Source organism: Vidua macroura, chromosome 7 (genome assembly GCF_024509145.1).
Source record: "Vidua macroura isolate BioBank_ID:100142 chromosome 7, ASM2450914v1, whole genome shotgun sequence".
NCBI lineage: Eukaryota > Metazoa > Chordata > Aves > Passeriformes > Viduidae > Vidua > Vidua macroura.
The window spans coordinates 15,279,751-15,305,737 of record NC_071577.1 but is presented as its reverse complement, the minus strand read 5'-3'; the positions used below and the strand labels follow the sequence as shown (position 1 = coordinate 15,305,737).

General features: G+C 39.4%; 1 protein-coding gene across 3 annotated transcripts in view; it reads left to right on the top strand.

Moving 5' to 3' along the window:
* Nucleotides 1–25,987, top strand: part of PARD3B (par-3 family cell polarity regulator beta) — a 395,945-nt gene that overhangs the window by 346,910 nt on the left and 23,048 nt on the right. For all 3 annotated transcript variants that reach the window (XM_053982562.1, XM_053982561.1, XM_053982560.1), the window contains one exon: nt 17,792–17,871. In XM_053982562.1, the coding sequence (XP_053838537.1) occupies nt 17,792–17,871 (80 nt within the window). The remainder of the gene's footprint in view (nt 1–17,791; nt 17,872–25,987) is intronic.

Below are 25,987 nucleotides of genomic sequence, written 5' to 3'. Positions count from 1 at the left end.
CAGGAGGTTATAGCACCAGGGAAGCAGCTGGAAAAGAGATGCTGGGTCTCTGTATTTTAAGATTCGATTAGTCCTTTCCTTACTTTTGTCAGTCAACTATTTTACCTAAGCCAACTTTCCCATAAGATGTCTTTCTAATGTACAGCAGCTGCTGTAATCACTTCCCACCATCCCATGACATATGCAGATAAGTTGGGAAAAGCAGAGGCTAATTTGGGAAGACGCTATCCCATCGCAAATCAGCAGCCTCAAAAATGGACCGTGGGTCTTGTCCTCCAAAATAGAATCTGAGAACTCATGAGGCAAATTTCTATCTGATAGAGCTGACATTGACAAGTGGCCTTTAGCTGACACTGTAATGGGACAGAATTTCTAATAGAAGGGGTATTTCTAACAATCTACTTTTTTTAAGTAGGATAAATCAAGTTAAAGTGCAGAGCCGGCTGAAAAGCTAGCATTGTAAGGGAAAATGATCTCATGACAGGCAATTGGGATCCATAAATGTTTTAAAAATAAGGTCAAAAACTCATTTTAAATAGGCCTGCTATTCTCTCATCATCCATTCCTCCCCCCTGCATCCATTTTCCAGTTCTCCTCTGTTCTTCTCATCTGTTGCTGGATGAATTTTTTGCTCTCTTGCACCTTCATTCTGCTTTCTCTTCCCCACAGTATGTTCCTTTTCTTTTTGTAAGAAACTGAATAATTCAGTTTAGTGAGTCTCCATAAACAGACAAATGTATATAGCACTCTCTCTGCTATAGAGCCAGACCCTTTAAAATTCTTTTCCAATTCCATTGTGCTTTGGTTTGTTGTCAAGTTTTTCATCCTTTGGACTTTCTCCACCACCCCCCAATCATCCACCCCTTCTTTTCAGGTTTATAACTAGGATAAATGATAAAACAAATTCTGTATGGTGGATCACAAGACTTAAAGTAAACCTCAGCTAGTTAGCCAAAGGACAGGCTGATAATAAGTATAAATATTGTCTAGGAAAATGAATGCCTTTTGTTGTCAGTGTAAAACGAGATTACTCTAAAATTTTCTGACAGCTAGGGAATATTGGGATGTATCAGCTCTAAAAAGGGTTTAGGCATGTGCATACATGCTCATGTCTTAGTGGGACATCAGATATTCAAAGCACTCATGAAAATACCCAATAAAAACCTAATCCGGGTCTCCCAGCTGAGGCAGATGTTTGTGTACTATTGTCATAGCTGCAGTATCAGTCAGACTCTGAAAGAGCTGTGTAAGAATGAGCTGCAAGAACTTAGTCTCTCTAGGAGCTGGAAGGGTTTTTCACAGGCAGTCTTTTTCAGAGCTTTAGAGTCACAGCCTAATAGCAGATCATGAGAAATAGCTAAGGAGCTGTCAAGAGAAAGCCATGCAGTTAGCATCTGCACTTGTATTTAAGGGCATTTAAATAATGAGGAATTAATCATCTATTTGAGGATTTACTTGGATTGTCTTACAGACTTTGTACAAATCCAGTTACTTAAAACATCAATTCTTTCCTTCAGGATGGCAGTAAATCCTTGAAACTTTATCTTTTTAATGTACATTCAAGGACTGCATGTAACACCAGCCACATTGCAAATAGTTCTTCACCTGTTAGTGACCACAGCAGCTTCACCATAAAGAACCTTGGGTTAATTGTTTGTAAAAGCCATTTCCTTATTTGCAGATAGGATTTGCAACCTTGTAAATAACTTAAAGATACAAGAAAACCTGTCTTTGGATACTGGCTGTGAACATTTCAATTGAAACAAACCTGTCATGTACTGAGTTTTGTCAGTTCCCAGTTGAGAGTAGGAAGAAAGAATCATGCCTGTGTGTGTTAAAGGCCACGTACTTTATTGTGTGCCTGGCAGGATTCCAAGCCTAAAAATCAACGAGAACAAAGAAAGGAGCATTAATAACTGCATTATTTTTCCATAATGTGTCAAAGGGTTCTGTGCTTCCTTCAGGATGAATAAGGAGCTGTTTGTACTTTTCATGATCAATTAATTCCATGTTCAGGATGTTGCATTTCAAATAGGTTAGGTTCCTAAAACACACAAACGTTTGTGTTGGACTATGGTTAGAAACCAAAATTCCAACTTCTAGAATAGTAACATTCCTGTCTTCTAGCGCAATGGGTGAAGCTGACAATTTTATGTGAAACCATATAGCAGAAACTGATGCAAATTCCAGACTTTCCGAGTCCACAGATTATTTGTAGAAAACATTAAATAAAAAGAAAATAAAAAGAGAAAAATACAATGATATTTAAAGTATAGCTGCTTTGAAAAATACAGATTTGAAGTATTTGTTGTTAGAATGCTAATTAAGAGAGTACTCAAAACATTTTATTAGAATCTACAATTAATTTGCTGATCAAGAACTTTTTATGGTTCCAAATTATCTCTGCTTAATGAAGCTTTCAGATTGGGATGCATTGTACAGAGCTCTTCTAACTAAGCAGAGTGATTTTGAAATTTACAGGTCAGCTTTTGGAGGTAGTTTTGGGGGGAAATTATTTGGGAGAAATCCCCACCAAACCTCATGTGAAAAATAAACTATTCCAAGTGGCTCATGCAAGAAGAGCCAAATTCAATTCCATTAATACTAGTAATAAAGAGTGACTTCTATAACTTGTTTGGAATCACTCCTACTTATACAAAGGTTAGATTTGGCACAGATTATCTGAACCAGAGAAGAGTCTGAAATGCTCATGTCTTCATGCATACACTTTGTACATGCTCTCATTTACCAGGGGAAACAGTTCTGGTGCCATATGTCATCTTATCAAAGCTCATTGGTACTGTTTATACCCTGCAATATTATGTGAATTCCAGAAATTCATTGTGCCATCTATTCCACAAGGTGCCTCTGCATACAGCTGGGTTTTGTTGTTTTTCAGTGCAGGGGGGTTATTCTGAGGAAGACAAACACTAAGCATTTCTCTTATTTCATACAAGTTGCTGAAAGAAATCAGACAAAAACATGCAGTGCTGCCAGGCTGTGGCTGTCCTTGCAGGCTCACAATACTGAGAGATTCCAAATGTGCCAGCAATCATGTCCCTTGCAGTTAGGACAGGTTCTTCTGATGTTGCCCAAATGGAGGATTTGAGTGGGGCATTGCAGAGATCATGACAGCTGCCATGGATCAGCTTGATATGATATGAAAGGCCCTAGAGGTTTTCCATTGTATACATTTTGCCTAATTTGCCAGTATGTTAAGGGAGGCAAGAAACAAGTATCTAACTGATAATTATATTGATGAGGAGAGTCTGTGAGGAGGTAATCCATGCAGTTTAGTATGCTGAACATTTACTGTGTTTGAGCATATAGCCCACAGTTCTGCAGCTTTTATCTCTTGGCTTTTTATTATGTGGGGCAGGGAAAATGGGCACAAATAGCCTTTCTGGAGCTAGCTGTGATCTGGCTTGACTGCAGTCCTCAATAGTAGCTGAGTCTTTGCAGTTTGCTTTGAGTTTGGCAAGCTCCTGCCAGTATAGGAGCTTGCCTATAACTTATAACTTGCCTATAACCTATAACTTCAACAAGTTTCTGTCTCCTTGTTGGTCACTCTGTAGACAGGGGACTGTGTGGCCACTTTCCCTGAGCATGTGTGCACACTCTGCCGAATCTCAGGCCAGCGTCACATGGGGAAGCTGGAAGAGGACTGAGATTTTAACACCGAGCCTTCTCACGTGGGGCTGCCAAAGCCAGTACTTTGCACCCTGAGCTCTCCCTCCCGTACTTAGCCTCAGTGATACTGCTCTGTGACAGCTTGGTCCTGACCCCCAGCAGCTCAGTGCCCCATACACCAATAGAATCAGATACAGCTGCTCCTGGGTCGGACTGCGGGGGAGGGGGAAAGTAGACTTCCTTTTAAACTGACCTCCTCTTCCTCAGGCCATTAGTAAGAGGCCTGCTTCAACTTCTAGAAGGGGGCCCCAGTTACAACACTCATTTTTTAATCACAAGACAAATCTGTTATGCCACTGAAATTCATGTCTGAAGCTAAGCATGCACTTAGGTATTTATTGGATCAGGCCTGAAATCAGGCCTCAAACCTGATCCCCTTCAGGCACAAGCTTTGGCCTTTACTACCAGGTATCCGGTGCATTTGTCAAATAGATGCTGACATGGTTGACTTCTTTTTCAATTCTTACAACTTAATTTCCCTGGGTCATGTTCATGTTCGCTGTTGCTGATTAAAAAGAAATCTCCTCCCTAAAACATACCTATGATCCAAAGAGTTGTGTGGCTACTGTTGTTCCAGACAGCACCCCCTTTCCTGAAGATGCTGGTCACTGTCCAGCCCTGCCTGCTAGGGTTAATATCCTGCTAAACCAGAGAGTGGTTTGGAGAAAGGACTGCAAAATTTGTTCAGTGATTGCCCAGTGTGTGCAGAACTTGAGGGTCAAGGGTTGAGCTTGAAAGAAGCTGGGTCAAGTAATACAACTATGTCATTGAGGCTGTTAGAGAGCCCAGATCTTGTATTGGTTATAGTTATGTGACAGAAGCCAACTGAAATAATGGACTTTTCATTACTTTTGATTTCTGGATTGAGTTCTTCTTAACTGTGCAGCACTTCTCATTCCTGCAGTGCAAGGGGTGGAGGCCTTGTGTCTTCTTGAGTTTTGCTGAAGTTCCTCGCTGCAAAATGCATTAGCAGAACTGCTTGTTAAATTCCATCCTAGGTGCAGCCTTCAGCAGTCAGGGTGTCAGTGCTCTGGCTACATTGTTGTCTTGCAGTTAGAAAAACACTAAAAAGTTCAAGATTTTTTCACAGCCAAGGTGTGAAAAGTAATTAGAATGTATCACTGATGTTGGAGTTAAGCAATTATCTGTGAATATAAAAAGGCCCTATTTTTCTCACAAACAGGCAACATTACTATAATTATTTTAAATTAAAATGAAAGTCAGTGATTCAGACATGGAGAGATTAGGTGGATAACTTTATTAGTTCCCAGTCTAAGGTCTGTAGTGCAGATGCTAATCTAATATCAAGACTGCATTAAAAAGTACAAAATATGGGAAAAGAGAACTGCTTTTACCCCATGAGGCTGGTGCTGAACATGACTTTGACTGTTCTGCTCAAGGCCAGCTCTCTTCAATGTTCAGCTCTAAGTCTGACTCTTAAAAACACTGGGAAAGGGAGCACTAGTGTCTTCCTTCTTGTTCCGTACAGAATCTGACTTGGAACACATTCCTTCTATCAAATGTGCTGTTTTGAGAAGTTCTGCAAAAGTTAGTAATCAATTTAATCTTTGTTTTTATTTGGTTTTTTGAAACTTCGTTTTTAAAACTTCTTTAATGTTCATGCTTGTTTTTTTTAAACTTCTTTAGTGTTCTTGCTTGGTTTAGTAAGTTGAATTTGTAAGCAGAAATTTACCAATGCAGAATGGCACCATGCAGCCTAATCTGAAGGGTTGATTTTGATTTTATTTTCTTGGAGTGTTTTTGAGACACTAATCAAGGGAATTTTTTTATATTAAACAAGTGTTTGGATGCTAAACACTAAGAAAGCAAGCATAACACATACTTCTGCCTGTGTTTTTGCTGCTTTTGCTTCATCAAATGGCCTGACTGTTGTGTTAAATGCCATGTTGCCCAATATTAAGTAGTGTCATTCCAGCTGAACAGTGTGTCGTAAGTCCTGTATGATAGGAGTTATTGAGTCTTCTGTAATCCAGGTGATATTGGAATGTCTGCCTTGCAAGCAGAAATAAGAGTTCTGACCCTACTGCCTCCAAGGGTGTTCTGCTGCTCAGGACAGATAATATGTGAATAACCCAGAGTAGCATAGATTTCATAAAGTAGTATATCAAATTCAGCATGTAAGTTGTGAATGCATACAACTGAGCAGCAGGACTGGTATCTCCTCTACAGTGCAGTCTGGTCACCAGTTATAAGGTCCTTCTAGATTAGCCCATTCATCCACTTTCTTGCTAGGCTGGAATAATGATTGTCAACAGTATGATTGCAAATAATGCCCTTCTGTGTTAGGAATGCCAGTGCTGCACGTGACAACAAACAATGGCAGTATCTCTGTAGGAACTCAGACCCTAGGAAAGCCTGCATCAGATGATTCTTTCCACCATTAGCTATTCCAAGAAAAGTCAGAGTAGCTGATACCTAGAGTGAAAGTTTGAAGTTACTGTGTGACTCAAAATGAAGGAGTCACTTGGATTCAAGAGATTCTTGTAATGCAGTAAGCATGGTTATATTAAATTATATTCTATAGGTCATAATTTGATGAGAACTTCTTCATGATAAGATAAAAATTTATAATTTTAAATACATGCCTGTGCCTTCCATCCCTGGTTTGCCGTCATCAAAACAAAGTCATTCTGACAATCTAAATTCACCCTTTCCTGCGCAATGATTATAGGGGAATTTAGCAAAATGCTATCTAGTGATACTCACCAGTGGATCAGCATGAACATTTACATTTGTGTTTGAAGCTAATTTTTAATGTATTTCTCTTAATTTGCTAGGAAGATACTTGTCAAATTGGCAATTAAACTGTAATTTGGTCACTGAGGTGTTTACACGGATTAATAGATCTCTCTCTTAAGCGTATGCTCCTGGGTTTGAAATAACAGCTATACTGCGTGGTAGCATGACCCCACTTGAGTTTCACACACACATGCACAAAATCAAATTCCATCACATTTTAATGCAAATTTTACCTTTGCAAATGATGGCCTGAAAAGAATGAGTTTCCATGGTAACCTTAGGGAACACATAACCTGTTTATCATAACTTCTCCATGAAGCAAGACAGGGGGTGGGGAACATGCTTTGATGTCAGCTATATTTTTCTGCAGACAGCATTCTGCTCTAGCACATACAGAGAATTTACCAAAATACTTACGTACTGTCCTAAATGAACTTTTTTTCTGTTCTTAGAGACAAAAGCAGTTGTATGGAATAACACAGGAGGTAACTGCAATAGGCAATATTCAACTCCATTAACTGACCTCTCAGCTCCTGTCTATTGTTTGACAGCTAGGTCAACAGTTTGAAAGACCAATCAGAAATTAATAGTTAACAGATCTCTTCCATCACTTTATCTTTTCTTGCTTTCCCTCCATGCTTTAAACTTAGCCCTCAGGTATCCCTGCTGCTTTTCAAAGCCACTTTTTTTATTTTTTCTTGTTCTTTCACTTCACTGCTGAAAGTACTTTTTTGAAAAATGCCTTGAAATATCTCTGAACTCCTACATTTTGGAGCTACCACAGAAAAAAAATATTGATTATACTTCACAGTCGGTGCTGACTTTCAGAGTTGAGGTGGTGGCTCCTGGAGCTGCCATTAGCGAGAGTGAATTTGATGGCTGTGAGCATCTGTAAGGTTGTATTTTTTCCTGCAGATGCACAGTAACTCCTGGCTAAAGGAAAGTATGTCTGCAACATTTTTTTAAGGTCATTAGGAGTAAGGAACAGATGTTGAGGTTTTTCAGAATACTGCTTTGAAGTGCCACTTAGGAGTCAACTGACAAGACTGACCCTATAGGCAGTGATTTTTGGGATTGGAACACAGAGGAACCATTGCCCACAGTTACCCATCTGGTATCCATCTGGTACCAGCAAACAACAGACAGTACCAAATCACAGAAAAACTGTACCAACTGCTAAATTGGTATCAGCAAGCAAAGAAGGTCACCACCCAACAGCAGTTGCAAGCAGGAGAAACAATGTCTGTAACATTTACAGGCTGGTATCTGAAGATCCGGAGGAACCTGATGCCATAGCATATGGAAAGCAATTCCTGTCTCTAAGCCTGCTTATGCTGATGTTTTTTGCTCAGTATTAATCCAGGTTTGGGGAGGAGTTTTGGGTTTTGTTTTTTTGGTTTTGTGGTTTTTTGTTTGTTCGTTTGTGGTTTTTTGTTGGTTTTTTTTTTTTTTTTGTGGGGTTTTTTTTGTTTGTTTTTTGGTTGTTTTTTTGTGGGGTTTTTTTTTTGCCTTTTTTGGTTTGTTTTTTTTTTCTTTTTCTTTTTTTTTGTTAACCATATTGAATTAGCAGTGTGGAGAGCTTTTGTCACGATGCCATTGAGAGAGCACCGCTCTTTATTGGCATCTATGTTTAACAGGATTAAGGTGGATTTAATACCCTGTGCTACAGACTAACCATTCAAATTCTAGGAGTACTGTTCCATAGTGGTGTCAAATCACAATGGAAGGAGTTGAAGTTAACTTTTAACTCCGTGACGATTTACTCTGCAGCTTTTCTTTGATGTGAAGTATTCTTGGGGAGAGCTGTGGCAGGGGGTTGTTTTCCAGTTTTACTGCTGTCTTCCTTTTCTCCCCTCTGGTCATTTTCCCCCTTCTTCCTCCTTTTCTTTTCTTGAAGCGGTGTGCTGGTTTGTACAGTAGCTAAGTGCATAGAATGCAATAATACAACAGTGAGAGATTTAGTGCCTCTAGGTGCTACCCCTTCTACTCTTGAGGACCTCCAGCAAGGCATGATTTTATAGACAATGAAAGGCTTGCTCTCCCCTGTGAAGCCGCCTGCCTGCAGGAAGCTTTTCACTGTCTATTTCCACTACTTGCTCTGCAATTTAGTTCCATGCCCTGCTATTTCCCCCTTCCCTCCTTTTCTTCTCTGACATACACATGCATATACCCCCTGTGTACACATTCAGCACCAACACCAGATGTAGGTAGACGCAGCAAAATAGTGTTATCTCAATGTGTGCATTAAAACACTCAAAAATACACCAAACATTTTCATTTTGCCACCTTCATCTTAAATGGAATTATTGATCTGTCCTCTGTTTGCTTTCCAGGTACTGACACTGTCATTTCATTTTCCCTAAAAAGAACACAAGCTCATAGCTGAGCTGCAAAGCATGGCCATTACACCCTGGCATTGGTGCCAAGAACTCTGCTGACTTAGCTAGAGAAAGATGCTGAAAGCCTGACTTTGAGAGAAAATTCAATTCAATTCAATTCATACAATGTCTCTCATGAAGTATTTCAAAATGCCTCATATCAGGAGATAACATAATGAGAAAATGCTTTAGAGAACTGGGTATTCAGATAGCAAGAAAAAATGATACACAACAATGAACTGGAGTAAAAGAAAAGACGACTGTCATTTAAAAGCAGTAATCATCTGGATAAGTAGTCTTGTAAACTAATTACAGTGAGAAGAGAAGCAAAGAATGCAAGACTGAGAGGAACAAGAAGCAGCTCAGTTTCAAACAGGCTAAAGCAGAGGACTGGTTTCATGGAGGGAGAGGAATTACACACAGTATTGTAGAACTACTAAAGGAGACCTGCTTTAGAAATGTATCCACACACATGGATTAGTATGCTGTATATTGCATCACAAGTGTATCTCTGTGACAGGTTAAGTTATTCTCTTTAGTGGCTGGGAAGAGATTAATTACTTTGGCCTGGTTCAGGGGAAGAGCAATTGAAATGCCTCCTTGCAGTAGGAAAGAATCAATGCTGATGGGTGCTGTGGGTTTTTTGGTTTTTTGTTTTGCTGCTTTTAAGATTTTTCTCTCAACTCAAGGGAAACTTCTATTTGGCTCTAATTTGAGAGTAGGTTTGCAAGTGAGGGTGTTGCAAATCTGGTGCTCATTAAAGACAATTAAGAGATAGAATTAACCAAAACATATTATACAAATAATGGAAAAGGAAGCCACCCACAGAGACAGGCACAGGCCAGGAAATTATCTCATTTTGCTTGGTCAAAGGAAACCATAGTTCTCCAGCACCAGGGATTGGGGGATCACAGAGCGAGGGTTCAGAAAGCAGAGTATTTTCTTTGTGGGACTGTGTAAAAACACTTTGCAGTTCTGGCTGCACCTCCATCTTTGCTGTTTTCTCTCTCTTTAGTGTTGCAAGATACAGCAAATGCTGAGAGCTTGTTTTCTACAAAACTAAGGCAATTGCCATGTTTTTAAACTGTTATGGGAACAGCCTGTTTCCCTTTTAAAGTTCCCATCTGTGTTTGTATTTCCCTCAGTGTATTGCCTTTATAGAGAATTTTCTGCTCCCTCTAAATCTAAACCATTAGTTTCACCTCCTTGAACAAGAGGTAGGGAATTACTGAGGAGGAAAAGTAAATCCTGAGATAATCAGCCTTGCTTAATTCCACCATGGAACACTGCTGTTTTCAGTGTTCCTGGTGTTCATTGCATAGGGAGAAGGGACAAGTGACTCTGAGTATGTACATTTGTGTGTGAGCATGTGTATGTATATGTATGTATCTGTAGAGAGAGACAGGCAGAAGGGGAGCATTTAATTGCCTTGCAATCGGACCAACCAAGTAGTGTTCTGATTGCATACAGCTGATTTTCTAAGTGAAAATCTTCAAACCTATTCAACAGCAAAACCAAGATCATCAGTGACTCTGGAGTGTGTGTCTGTTTCTTATAGGGAAGAGGAAGGTTGGTTTGATTACTATCTCTTTTTTCCTTTGGACAAGGGTGTTTTTCTCATCCAAGGGAAATGCATTCTAGCAGCATGAACATAACTATTAATCAACACTTGAGTGATAATCAGTGAATGAAAAATGATGACCAGAAACTGAAAATGTACTTGCATAGCTACTTTGGTGCTTTTTCTTTGAGATCATGCCCTTGCATTTTAACATGAACAATTCTTATGAAATTAGTGCTGATATATTCCAAAAGGCAGTGATTTAAAAAGCCAACACTTACTTTTCACTTGGAAAAAAAAATACTAACAGGGAATGATATATTAAGATCTGCATAAGTAATGTTATAAAGCTACCTTGGTAGTCTCTGAGACAGAGTCTCAGTTGATATGAACCAGTAATATCTTACAGATTTACTTGAGAGATGAAGATGCCAAAATCGTCATCACTAGAATGCTGTATTCAAATGTGTGAAGACATGTTCAGGATACAGAGAGATAAATGTTCTTCCTGTGTATTTTTGCTCAAAAAGGAGATAGAGGCACCGAGAGATGCAGGTGTATGTTAGCTTTGGGAATGCCTCCAAGAGGAATCAGATGCTATTGAAATTAAAACAAAACCTCCCTCAGTATTTAGCATGCTTTCCTGAATCATGGCCAGTGTATGTGGTGGCACCCAGCAGAAACCAAGGCTGTGTGACTCTCCTAGTGAACAATACCTTGCTTTTGTTCTTCCAAGACATTTTTTGACCAACTCAGTCACAGTTCTAATAGCATCAAGTGTTCTTTGGAATAATCTCAAAACCGGATTAGTATAAAATGCTTAAAGTAAGTGTGTGCTTAACAAAAAGAAAGCATAACATTCCCTGGGACTGAGCCCAGAAAGCAGAACTTGAGGAGATTGCGAGGTTGTGACTTCTTTCCAAATTATTTAACCTGTATTTTTTGTTGACACAAACATAAAAAAAGTTCATTTGCCACTCTACCAAAACAAACTTGAAGACATTGGTCCATGATTTGAGAACCTCTGACAATTGTAGTCCCGCGATATCTGTAAAATGGAGCAGGAACAGAAAAACAAGGTGTCTCAGGATCTGCTGGGAAGATACTGCTTCCTTCCTTACTCTTGGGAATAAGCTTGTTTGTAACAAACAAATTTGTAACAGGGAAGCTGAAAGTGCTCTTTCTCTTCAGTGGTGGAGGTGGTTTTAAGAATTCCTGTGGAACATCATCTTGGCTTGCCATTACAGCCAAGAAGAAAAGCACAAGTAAGAATATCAAAAAGAAGTATTAAAGGTGCTGTCTTATATCCAAACAATGGTAAAGCAGTACCAATGGGCTCATAGAACATTAGACTCCTCTTTGAGGACTACTTCTGCCATTAAAATCAATGCAACTTAATTAAAGCAAATTATAGATAGATACATCTATAAATAAGATATTAAAGTGCGCCGCTGAATATGATAATTGCTGCATATTTAGCAATCAGCATGTGTGTTCTGCTTTTGCCAGGAGGGATTTCTTTCAGAGGAATCAATGGAGCTTTATTAAAAACCATCTAAATTAGAGGGAGAAATGATGAGTGTTATAATAACGCAAAATCACTGTTTCAACTTTCATTGCAAAACTAGGAAAGCAAAATATATCCCTCTTTGTGTATGTATAGAAAACATCAGAAAAATTCTTTTGAATTGTAGCTAGTGGTAGAATTTTTAATCTTTACCTTTTGATGCAAAACATTAAAAAAAACTGGATGGAAGATACCTTGCTTTCTGTAGAAATGCTGGAGCTCTCTGAGGGTTGGGTAATGAGGATATCACAGCAGTAAGGAATTAAGAAGACCCCATCTATCAACTTCCTCCATTTCACATGACCATCCATTTCATGGGCCTTATATCACCTGCTTCTGTTTCAGCAGCTAAAGAAAGTGTTAGCAAGTCAAATTGTGCTCTTAAATTTCACTTGCACTTCCCAGAACCAGACAGAGTTGAAATGCAAAAAATAAGTGGGTTCATTTTGATGCTTCACCTGTGTATGAAGCATTGAGACTAGGGTGGGGAATAAATCCACTTTTACCTCTCCATTTTTCTTCGGTTTTCACTTAATTGAAAACAAAAACCAACTGTGTCTCAGCAGAGGGGAGACCTGAAGGTTAAAGGGCAAATTCCGTTATACCACAGCTCTTTTTGGCATGCTGAATCTCAACCCATGTGATTAGAAACGCTCACAGACAAAAGAAGAGCTTTGAGAACAGAGGTCAAACCAGCATCTGAATCAAGTCCTTTAGCAGATGATCACAAGACTATTGAAAAATGCACTAAGCAATGCAGCAGTTCTATGTGTCATGTTTATACACAGACTTTCAGGCAAAAAGCAGAACTGGGTGGCATTTTCAAAGCACTTGGATTGATGGCAGAGCAGAAGCGTCACTCTGCAGCCTTCCTGGGCTGTCTCCTGTCTTATAGTGCATGTCAGTTGTATAAAATACAGTGGTAGTATCCTGCCATTCTTATGGGTAGAAAACCACAGTGCACAAGCTCAAGTGACTTTTCTGAGCATACACAGTGAATAAGTGAAAAAGTTAGGAGTCCCAGGACTCCTATCTTCATAAGCTTTTCCTCATCTCCCATAATTTTAAATCAGTCAGGTGTAGCTCAAGTGGAGTCAGCAGTGTTTTGCCCTGGATTCACAAACATGTAGCTAAAATCCCATCAGCCTTGAGGAAGTTATATTATTGCTGCTTACCTAGTGGGCAGCACACTGTCCAAATTTTCTTTCTGATCTTAATGGTAATAGAAATGTTTGGACGATGCTTATTGTTCATAAGTCAGGAAAAAAAGGGCTAAAAAGTAAAAGGACAGCAATGCTTGGCATATGAGTGAAGAATTAGTAATCCTGAATTCAACATCCACTGTATATGATTCTTTTTTAACAGTGGGAAACTTTTGACTCTGAGCAGAAGAGTAGCTGATTAAAAAAGTTTTGAAAGAATTTTTTTCACCGACTGACCACTGCAATGATGATGAAGTTTTCTATAAGCAAGTCTAAATACCTGTAGGAGAGGGAACAGTAAGTGCAAGTTTATGAGACAGCCAACCTGAAAATGTCTCTGCATCATTTTTTTTCCTTACAAGCAGTATGCATGGTCTTGGGTTTTCACTGTGCTGGCTTCACTCAGGATGGACCTTGAGCAGGGAGTCAGGTGGCAATCTGTGAGAAGAAGTAGAGCCCCAGGCAAAAACACACTGTCCTGCTGAATTCTGCTGGTAGGGGCAAGGAGTTGTTGCTGATTTCTATTTGCAGTGTGGTAGCTCTCACCTTGAGCTGTGTGTGGATGCACAAGAAAAAGTCAATTCTGGTTTCATGTAGCTTAAACTTCAAAAAAGATTGCTATAGTTGTTATTTTTTGTACCACAGCATTTGTCCAACCCCTTACCCCTTGACCCATAAGGAAGGAGCAAGAGAGGCTTTCCTGCTAGCAGCTAGCATTGTAGCCTTTAGCAAATGCTCCAAGAGGAAGGCAGTATAAAGCAGGTGAGGGTGAATGAAATGCAGGATCTCCCAGGTAAAAAACACAGTCCCATGCACTTTTCTGTACAGTTTTCAAGATAGTCAGGAGCTTCAGGACTAAATAAATCCTTTCTCTTCCCTTAAAGAATTGTTATTCTGCAACAGCAGAATTCTCCTATAGGCAAATTCCAGACTTACTCAAGACACCTGCTCATAGGTATACTCTATTTATAACTTAAAATTTATTTGCAGGTGTTTGAACGCTCTAAGATACTTGTTTCTGGTTTGATCTATACTGTCCTTTACTGTACTTCTACCAGCCTGGTTCTTCTGCTGGGAACTGGCAGGGGTTTAGTTAAGGATGCAGAGGTGTCACAGGATATTTTCTGGAGATACCTTTCTATCACAGAAATCTTGTTAGCTAGTGAAAATTATTGTTTCTAAAAAGAGAGACTTAAACAACAGAAACATTAACTAGCCATGTGTAAAAAACACCTCTCTGGCACACAGAAAATCCTGACCATGAAGGCGTTGAGTTATATGGAGACAGTGTCTTGCCAGTTTTTCTGCTATCTTGTCTCTGAGTGTGGCCACTGCTGTGACTGGGATTCCCAAAGGGACAATTAGGAGAACAGCCTGCTGATACAGAGGTTCTGCTCTCCCATTCAGCACTCAGGTTTTGCCTTTCTTCCACCTGCCAAAGGCTTTGCTGTCTCCTGTTAACTGGATGTTAGTTGGTTTGATTCATATTAGTATCCGGTTTATTAGTTTTACATTCCACAAAGGCCTTGACCATACCAATACTTTGCAACAGTTACATTTCATGAATTGTTTGCTGTTGTTTTTTGATAAAGATAGTATTTTCTTTCCTCGATTTAAACATGCTGCCCTTTTAATTGCACTGATAGGATGATGGCTGTTTCTGTGTTTATCTCTGCCCGTTATTTTTGCATATTCATGTTTTGCTTGTTAGTTGAGGCTGCTTTTAAGAGATGAACTGTTCATAATGATGCCACTTATTTTAGTTGATGTTGTTAATTTAAACCGTAAAAATACAGGAGCATATTTTGGATCATTTTTTCTGTTGTAGGTTACCATACATTTGTGAAATGTGTATTTCACCTGCTGTTGTATTCTCTATTGATTGGAGTGTTGGTCTCCTAAGCTATTCCAGCTGCATCTGTAGGGACTCAGCTGAGCACTGCACCTTCTGTCAGCTCCCTTGCTGGTCACCTCATGGTCACCATCCATTTGGCTCTGACAGGACTTCCAGGTTTTAATCCTGTTTTATTAAGATTATTACTGTTTCTTCACCTAAATATGTTGTGATTATTAACTGTGTTAAGACTTCCACACCTAGTCTGAGGGCCAGCTGCATATGTCCTGTTTTAGGAAAGGAGGAGAACTTGAAATATTTTGATCTTACTAATTAGTACATTTCACACCGATTTTTAGCTTAGTTTGTTGTAGAAGGCAGCAGAGGAACCCTTTGCTTTGACTCTTTCTGAAACATAAATAACTTCTACTAAGGAGGTGTTTCTATTTTCACAATTTCTCTTTTCATCAGGGTAGTATTTTATTCCAGGCACCATTTTGGCACTCCAGGCTGAGTGATGATACACTTTTACTGTCGCATGGACAGATGGAGAAAGAAAATCAGAAGGAATGGCTGAGCCTTTAATTAGCTGTGCAGAGCCAGAGCATGCTTTTCCAATGCATTGGGGGTTTTATATAGGGTGTGGAGACTCAGCCGCTCGATGGATCCAAATTAGCAAAATTGTGCATCCGCCACCAGGGTGTTTCTATGGTAACTGTCTCTCAAATCATATATACAAACAGACCTGGCAGGGGCTATTGCCTTCTATTTGGTCTGCAGGAAATCATCAAAAAAGGGGTGTTTTCAGGCTTAAAAAAGGCCTTGTGATGTAAATATTTTTTTACTTTTGGTGGTTGGTATAAGTTTTGGGATTACTGCTTTATGCTGGCACAATTCTGAGTGTTTTTTTTCATGTTGCCTGGCTGCTGTTACTCCCTTTAGGTGTGAGAGTGCAGGAAACTCACACCACTACCAGACTCATGCATGTAATTAATAACCTATCTACAGCTGCACAGGTAGACAATAAAAAACTACATGTTTTAATGGTGAGAGACCAGATTATACATTTGTTTCTTTTCCCCTCATTCATCTTCAGGAGAAATCTGGAGGGTCTTCTCTTAACAGTGTACTTGGGAACTTAAGGGAAATTATGAACCTGATGAAATTAGTAGTGTAAGTACAGCCAAAGTGGCTGTGACTCTTCACCTAAGTGACTCTATAAAGTCTCTCTGCATGTTACTTTTTCTGGTGGAAAAAATGAATGAATGATCCCTTTAGCCTACTGCCCTCTTTTTGAAATGTAGGGCAATTATTGTTATTTTTTGTTCATCCAAAGTCAGGTGCTGCTAAAGCATGGGTCATTTCAAATCAGAGGTGTTTTTTTCCTTGTGGCAAACAGTTCTGTGAGGATGCCTTTCTGTTTTGAATGAGATAAAGGAAGCTTGCAAGAGGCCTGCACTAAATATTTTTTTTTTCATTTACAAGTATCTTGGATGTTTGATGAGTGCCAAGGTATATAACAAAATTCGTCTGGAATAATTTCTAAGCCTACCTAATAGCTCCAAATGATACTGCCTCTCTTTGCACAGGACTCGGTTTATGTAATGTACACAGAAATGCTTTGTAAAGGTAGATAACACTTAATACACCTGAATGCACAACTTTTCTCATTGCAGTGGTTTATACATCTGTTCAGTGAAAATGGTGTATTGTGCCTAAATTGACAGAAATGTACTTGAACCTGTAGAATGCAAAAAACATGTTAATTTTTGTTTTCTCTTTTTTCTAATCGGGCATGTGCCAAAACCTTGATGTGATTTATTACTTTCTTTTTAATGAATTGTTAAAAATGTTTGAAAAGGCATTAAATCTTCCTTTCTGCTATTAATCTGTAAAAGGGGAAGGGGATTTTAAATGGCCTCTTAGTATATTGCTTTATAAAACTGCTGATTCTAGCAGCACCGGAATAGGAATACATACTAATGCAGGAAACACTGAAGGCAGTCAGAGCCTCCTCCATTTATGGAAGGAAAGACTAATAGCTCCATTTTAACAAGGCTCTTAACACTTTGGGCCATCAGCAGGCATTGAGTGAAATTGGGAGAGCTCCTGTGTGCTAAAAGCATTGAAGTTCACCGTTTGGTACCGGTTGGAGCCTTCCTGATAGAATTGTGCTCCTCAGCCAATGCCAGTTGCCATCTTGAACACAAACCAAGTAGTGCTGGCATTTTGTCTGAGTGCACTAACACTGCACTTTTGAAATGGCACCAGAGCATCATAAATGCACTTAACTCCCAGCTGGATACTTAGCTTTGCAGTGGTGTTAGGGAAAGTTTCTGGATTCGTGTTAAGAATGAAAGAAAACCTGTTTGTATCATATTTTATGCTTAAACAAAACAAGTTAGTGGAGGGGATAAAAGCAGACTTGGTACTAAGATGTTAGCTTTGATTCAGGTAGTTATACCACTGTAATCAGAAGGGGTGTACTTAGTTAGATGATGTCCTCATGTTACAGAATTCCAGGAGAAAGGCCAGAGAGAGTATCCCAGCTAGTAGGCAGATGAGGGAAAGGTGCTGAAGATTGTACCTGCTCTGAACATTTCCTTGATACAGAAGCCTTTCTTGTTAGCAGTGATAAGATTATGTATGGGATTTGAAGCTTCTTTGAGCCCCTGCCTTTCTTTTGTTGATTTTGGCATGTTGCAGCATCATGTGTTCTGTGCTTATCGTTTTGAGATGCATTGTTAGTAGCTGGGCTGCATAATTGATCTTCATCTCTAATTACTCTCCTCTCCACAGGTGCCTGGAAAAGGTCCAGATGGAAGCTCCTACAATCTTCACTTTGAGGGGATGGAAAGGCAGTATGCATCCTTACCCAGGTACAGCACCAAGCCTCCTTCCAATGGGGAGGGAAGGCAGCTCACAACTGATGTCTGGCTCTAACATGAGAGATTATTCTGCACTTTTGTCTTGTCATGTTTTGCTGCTGATTTACTGCCATTTTATACCTGTACTATTAATTTGGACTTCTGAATTTTTAAAAAACAGGTCTCTCATTGAACAGATCAGCCACAGGTAGAGAACGTGACATTGAGGGATCTGGCTCTGCAAGAGTTATAACAGGTCATAGCAGGGCATAAATGACTGAGTTTGTAGTGATATAATCCCAGCTGGCATTGACAGAACATTGCTGTGGAAAGCTTCCACTGCAGCAGCCACAGCTACCAAAGTCCCACTGTTGCTACAAGGGCTGTCTGACTGCAGTCTATTACATGAGAACATCTCTGTGCTTTTACTGAGTGCTCTGGAAATGTGAGTGAATTCTTTGAGGGCTTTTTTTAATTCCTAATGCTTATCAGCTGAATGAAGAGTAATTCTAGTCTGAAACCAGTGGGGCATAACAAACAGGAAGCATTTCAGAGATTTCAGCCCCATTTCTATGGGAGTTCTAATAGCAGAGTGTAACACAAATCAAGCCAGAAAGGGGAGTGAGAGGATGCTAGAAGAGATAGTGGGAAGCAGGGAGAGGAAAACAAAACCAGAAAAATATTCCCCCTTTAGAATTAGAGGGCTGGGCAAGTCCTAAGAGGCATGGTCCAATCCACTTCTTGGATCTACAGGCAGGCTGATTTGTAAAAGCAAAGTAAAAATAGGCTTCTATAAACAATAAGATATTTTTTCATTGTGAAGTAGTGCTGGCATTTAGGAAATCAGTGAATTGTTTCTTTTTACTGCTTCTTTTTCTACTCAGCTATTTACATTCAAAGGTGAACACTGAAAGATTGATAAATATGTAATGCTATGTTCAATTCCAGATGAAAATACAAAGAATATTTTACTTTTGCTAACCAGAATATAAAGACTGTCTCACAAGGCGCTGTTGGATGTCTGTAGGCATTTTTAATGTATGTGATTTCTAAACCAAAGAATGTGTCTGCAGTTTACTTCCTGCCTTCAAATTATATTTGTCAGCCATTTTTTCTTGGAGATTCATCCTGTGCAGTAACTGGCTTTTGTGACAGAGGCCTGCTTTCCAACAGTGTGCCTTGCATGTATTTCCTGGGTGACTGTGAGTATTTAATCTTCTGGGTAAATAGCCATCTTTTTTCACAGTCCTCTAACACTCATGTTTCCCTGTCACGTTTCTAGCAGTGATTTTTGCATGTTAGTTAGGTGTATTTTAATTTTGCACACTCCTTTTTTGTTTATTTTGAACTTCCATTTTGTTGAGTACTTCCTTGTGGATTACAAGAAAGTAAATTCATAATTGGTGCCCAGTGTAACTCTCTACAGCAATTTTTATATTTGTATGTCATGTCTTCTTTTATTCATTTTCCCTTTAAGAAAATTCACCATATTTTTTCAAGTGTTGTAAACTGAAAATTTCCCAGTGAAGTAACTTCCATAAGCTAGAATTGTTTTGATTTCCCCAGTATTCCTTTCAAGGGAGAATGACCAGAAGTGAGCACTACAGTGCAGATGTAGACGTGCCCTTGCTTTATGTAGTAAGCATTCCCTGTATCCCTTCTGTCCTGTTCCTTTCCAAACTGCTGCATCCTCAGCATGTTCCCTAGGTGTATATACTGCTCATCTCTATAACCTGTGTTTTTGTGGGGTTTGGTTGGATGGTTTTCGGGTTTTGTTTTTTTTGGAGTTTTTTTAAAAGTAGATTTATCTGAATAAGATCATTAATTTTACAGTATTGTTCCCCGAACCTCCATTTAACTTGCTGGAGACACAACTCTCCTGCTCTTAGAACAGGTTTGAGTATTTAACTGGTGAGAACTCTCCATTTAGAAAGTCATCCAAATATTCCCTAAGCTTTTGAAGATCACTGTGAAAGTGTCCTGTCTCTCTGTGCCTAAGGAGATTATGCTGGAGAGTTGAGAAGACCTGCACTTCAGCAGGGCTGTTTGTGCTTCCCAACCCAAACACTTACATTGCTGCACACAAGCCAAGCTGGGTCTCCAGGGGATTTCCACCCTGGCAGGAGCAGAGCTTTGGGATATCACACACCCTTGGGTGTGCCTACAATTCAGCAATCAGCTGCTGCTTTTTATACTTCAGTTTTGTAAGTTTTGCAGTTTCATGTTACTGCAGTAATTAAGCCCTGGCAGTCACAAATGACTAGATTGTACAGTGAAGTCTAAATCCAGATGAAGGGGATGCAGTCTCATTGCCAGCCACTAATGGAAATGAGTGATTTCTTTTGTTCTCATGGCTGACTGCCCAGGATATAGAGGAATCCAGGTAAAAAACACCCATTTGCCAACCAATTCTCAGCAGTGGAGGATCCATGAAAACTACTGTAATGAGCAGCACTATTAAAAAAAAAAAAAAAAAAAAAGAAAAGAAAAGAAATTAAGAGAAAGAAACAGGAATGAAGAATGAAGAGGCAGTATTTCCTCAAAAGAGTAGCTTTCTTCTCTCGAGCATTTTAGTATTAGTTCAGTTTCCTGCCCCTGGGTTTATTCCCCTTCTTTTGTGCTGTCCTCACTGTGGTGAGGCCACTGAGCCGCATTGGTACAGATCATATACATATACATATATATCATATACATGGAGCAGTCTGCATACTTAGCCATTTAAGCCCAGTTTAATAAGAGATACTTACAGAGGCTTCAGAAGAGGGTTGTAGATGCTGGGAAACAAATTCCTGTTGCAATATTACGTTGAGTCCAGGAGGATATGACCTTTGCCTGCCGCTCTGATGTGGCACATACAAGGAAGGAGAGGAAAGCACTTGGGCTGCAGCCAGTTTCACAGGATGAGGAGGGGATCTGTGCTGTGTCAAGAGTAGCTGGGACCTACACAGTGAAACTGTTCTGCTCACCTGAAAGCCACCAGGACTCATGCTAGTGTGCGTAGACATGGACAAATTAAGTAAGAGAGCTTTGGTCTTCCTCCCCACTGGACAAGAAGGAGGAATGTTCACCTAGCAAAATCTTTTTCAGTGTTTGATGCCCCAAGACACTGTCCCATTCCTTTGCAAAGATGTGCATCCTGCATGAAGTCAGATCTGAACATACCTGCTGCTGGCTTGAAAAATTTATAAGCTTTGAAGCATCATTGTGGCTTTGCCTTTTTTTTTTTTTTTTTGTGTGTTTTTCTCTGAAGCTGTTAATTTAAGTCTAGATATTATGGGCCAAATTCAAGTGATACAAGTCTGTATTAACACTATTTGAGGAATTCTGCTGCCAAGTGTGCTTGTCTTTTCAGTAGGTGCAGCGGCAAATTACTGTCCCGGTCTCACTGAAGTCAGTGATGTCCTTTTTTCTTTTGAGTGGAGGATCTGTTCCTGTGTAAGGTTACATGTTTAATTAAAAGGGGAAACAGGAGGCAGCAGCCTTTGGAGAAGGGCTTTCTGTCTGACTGGTCTAAGGAGTGGTGAGCTGAGCTACATAGTTAAGTTTCTGCGTAAAATAATGCCAGCCTGTAGGCTTATTTTGGAAATGTCTACAGAAGCAAACATCTGAATTAAATGATAAGTGGCTGTGGCAGCAGAGTGGCAGGTCTTCATCTCTCACTGCATTGTGCTGTTCTGTCTGCAGAAAAGCAGCAAAGTGGGAGAGACAGAAATGGGAGGCTTTGCAAGAGAGATACAGTTCTTTGCACTCAATACTTATGTGTTGCCCTGAGGCTATTACTAAGTAGTGCTGAGCAGTAGTATTAAGCAATGTTAAATCCTCCTGCTTAGGAGGAGAATCGCTTGATTCTTACATGTCCTAGCCTCTTCTTTTGGGAAGAAGAGCAGGGCAAGGTTGTGGGAGCCAGAAAAACATTTGTATCTTTTAAACTATTTTTAATGCATACTTTCTTGGTGTAATTCAGAATATTTTCCTGATGGAGCTATGGAGCAGATACGAAGCTGAAGCTGCTATGTTTGTTCATAGTTCTATTTTTGAGCTTGCTTTTATGGAGGTCTGTCTTAATGTAAATCGCAGTCTTGCTAATGGCAGCCGTGTTTGGAGAAGCCTCGTGTTCAAGGACACGTTCTTTTCTGTGGTGGTGGAAAAGCTGGCTGTGGCCAAAAGCAGACTGACAGACACTGGGACGGCACGCTGGTTGACAGGATGAGTGTGGATTAGAAAGCTCAGCCATCTTTCCAATAAGAAGTGCTGATTCCAATGGAAAAGTAGTACTTCAGACTTTCTCTGGAATTCTCCTGTTATTGAAGAACACATTCATGTCAAGAAAAGAGGGGGAGCCAGAAAGGCTGTGAGAGCATTAAAAAGTAACTGGTTGCATGGAAAAATGTGTTCAGGCTTTGTAGGTGGGTTCAGCTGTATTGCTGTAGCTGGGGCAAGACTGCTGAGCAAACTGGTAATTTGCTCACGAGTCTGTCTTAAATGTAACATGCATCCTGAAACTGGAAATCTTGGAAGTGGATTAAGAAACCATCCTTGCCATACAGTGGCAATGGGTAGTTTTCCCATGCTGGAAGCTTCTCTTCAAGTTGACCATGCAATTTGCATGATGTGAGAAATGGATTTGTAAAGGATTCTCAAAATCTGACTGAAAGCTCTCAGAGTCTTGTACATTTGTATGCAAACTCTGAGATAAAGTGTGCTGACTTAGAAAGGCCATGGAATAGAGATTATATTGTTGAGAGAGGGATTGAACTAGAAACAAGTTTCAAATTATGGCCTTGCAAAAAGACCAGATATTTTGGAGAATTAGAACTGTTAAAGATGCATTGTAGCAAGACCACATGGGGTAAAATAATAGGTGATTGTTGTTAGAAGTATTAGCAGCATTGTGTGGCAGAAGTTAATAGGCCAAAAACCATTTATAAGGTATGGGAACCAGGAAATAGGTTGGCTTCTGATAGAATGGCGTTGAGTTTTGCATCTCTTAGGTCTCACCCTTCTACGAGACTGATAACGGAATAAAATCTTTTAAAATGCCTCTCAGTTGCCCCACCTCTGTAGAGCTGGGATTTTCCAACACACTTCTTAAAGCAGTAGCTGAAAGCAGCACACTCTCCATTTCTAGGTATGATGTCAGGACACTTTTGATCACCTTGCCTGAGCCCTCCAAGACTTCCTACACTTCTGCGTCAAACTAAATTTCAATTTTTATCCGTCCCATTACTTTTGTAAATGTATTTACAGAAGCATCTAACGTGGAATTAGAATGTCACATTGTGGAGAATTCATTACATTCTTTGGAGGTTAATTATTTTACTGCTTAAAGAGATTATACCTGTTTTTTTTTTCCCTAAGTCTGACATTACCCAATTTCCGTTTCTAGATACTATGGTAAATATTTTTTCTGCTAGATTTCAAGAGCCAAGCCTGCAAAATTCCTTCCCTAGAGTATTTCTGTGCAGAGATCATTTATGTTATGTTTTCACCTCCCTTTCAATAAATTAAATAGATTGAGCACTTAGGTATCACACTATAGAGCATGAAAACAGCATTGACTCAAGGGGCCAGACTACCCATGCAGTCAATTTAGGAGGTAGCCTCTAGAGGTGAGTCAAAAACATTTTGAGCCCTTCAAATCAAAAGTAAAGTTTTGGTAATATCTGTGTCATGAACAGATAAGGTTCCTCCAACAGAATAAATGGATTACTTAGCATGTTTCATTAGCTGCTTATTGCACTTGCATGTTCTTGCCTTTATTTTACTGAGTTTATTTCAAAATGCAAGATTTCTGTAATTTAATTGAATCCTGAAAACATCATCAGAAAGTGACTTGACACAAATCACGAGAAAAAGTTAATTGTCTATTAAATAAGACTCATCATTCACCATTGTCTAGCAGAATCTGAAATTAATATACTGACATTACTTAAATATGTATATAGTGTATTCTCTTGGTTAACAAAAAAGAAATCACAGTTTTAGTGCAGACTATAATTAGCTGTAAATCAAGTTGTCAGAGCATTCCCAGCCTCTGGGAACTGACTAGCCAAGGACCACAGATGAAAAAGCAAGGTTTAAAATGAATTATTTTAATCAAAATTCCCTGCATGCTAGTTTAAATCACAAGTTTTTTGGGCTTTTTTTGCTTGGAACCACTTTGATTTAACCTATTCCATCACTTGTTGGAAAAAAAAAATCTGTCCTCTTTCTTAATTTGTATACTTCATTTGCATTCCTCCTTGGCATACAGCAGTTTGTTGCACAGCACTGACCCAGCAGTGCAGTCATGGATCTGGCCATCAGCTGAGGCACGTCCTGCTTGGTGTTGCTGTTGACAAGTGCCTTGCGGTGGCACAGTGGTTCTCAGTGACAGTGTTGCTCTGTCCCATCACACGGCTGCTGTTCTGCCAAGTTGTCTTCCAGACACCTTTTTGGTGCTTGGACACTCCTTGGAAACAGCTTGCCTCTGTTCTTCACTGTTCTCTCATCAGTTGACTTCATTGCATGGCTCTACTGAAACTGCAATTTCCTCTGTGTTTTATTGGCCCAACATGGTGCTTCATGGCAGGCAGAGAGTGACAATGCTGATGCAGACTGCAGGGAATAAATACCATTGCTGCCTTGCAGCAGTGTTTAAATTGGAGCATTGTTCCCCTGGCTAAAAAGAGCATCTGCACAGTAGTCTTAGGAGGGGGGGCCAGGGGTACCAAAACTTTAATGGCAGTGAAATCATTTATCAACCCTGTCCAGAATCACCCACATCTTAGTTTGTCAGTGAAACCATGTTATTGGACATACATTACACAGCTACAAGGTGAGACTGTTAACTTCTGGTGTGTAATATAATACCCAATATTTTTAGTCATGCCGAGGATTTTCCCTCCAAAGGGGCAGAAACCAGTGAAGAGCAGGTTGATGGGAAAATACTGTGTAGTTCCAGGTGGCTGAATAAAGTCTGTATCTCCCTCATTTGTTATACTGATTAAAATAACAGGAGATGGTCAAGAGGAATATTTGAGAACCAATTGTAAATGGTCCTTTTTAATTTTTGACATAAATCATATTTTTTTTAATATTCCCCTGGCATAACTTCAAAATTAAGAAGACTTGATAATTTGGTGTCTTAAACAGGACTGGAAATAAGTAGGGTGCAAAAATGAATGGCTAACTACATCTAACTACAACTAATTTCATCACCCTAGTTATGTGAAATATAAATAATATTCAAACAGTATATTCTCCAGTATACTTGATTAACTTTCTCTTCTGTTTTAATCATCTAAAGTGATATCAGTAATTAAGGGATATTTTTTAATATGATTTTTATCTTGACAGCTGTGCTTTTATTGAAAATGCAGCAAAATCTTGTCTGTCTGTATCTTCCAGTGTGGTGATCTCATAATAAATGAAATATATGTATGGTTTTAGTTGGATTTTAAGTGCTGGCAGGTGAATTTAGAATCAGTTTTAATGGAAATACTGGTCAAGGACCTCCAAGATATGTTGCAATAAACCAGCCAAGATGAAATACAGGCAAAAAAAAAAAAAAAAAGAACATTCCTATATGCTAGAGCCCAAGCTTGGGAACCAAGCTGATGTGCTCATTAAAAGATCCGCTTAAATCCAATTTCAAACAGTTTTAATATTTAGCAAACTAACTTTTCTTAACTCTGGAAGATACTAAAACTGATAGCTATAAAAACAACCCAGGCTCTAGGAGGTGTCAGGGAAATCATTGTACTTCAAGGCCAGAGTGCAAATCTATAGCAGGACAGCAGATTTGTGACACATACATGCAGCAGAGAGCTGGAAGTGCTCTGTTGCAACTTCTGTTCCACCTCAGTTTCAATCCCTCTGCTCAGGTGTGCCGTGGCACCTAATATCACCTCAGTGTCATATGTGAAGTGTGAAGACTTTATTTCATATATGATGTCAAAATACATTTGTCCAGAAATGTGCAGAGTTCATAAATAACGTGTATATACACCTTCTACAGGGAGAATCTCAGGCATTAAAAGCAGAGCAGGTAGGAAAAGTGTCAGTGTACTATAGACCTTTCAAAAAATAGTCTTGTGTCTTTAAAGACTTGACTGAAAGGAGGAAAGAAATTTGTAAACAGGATCAC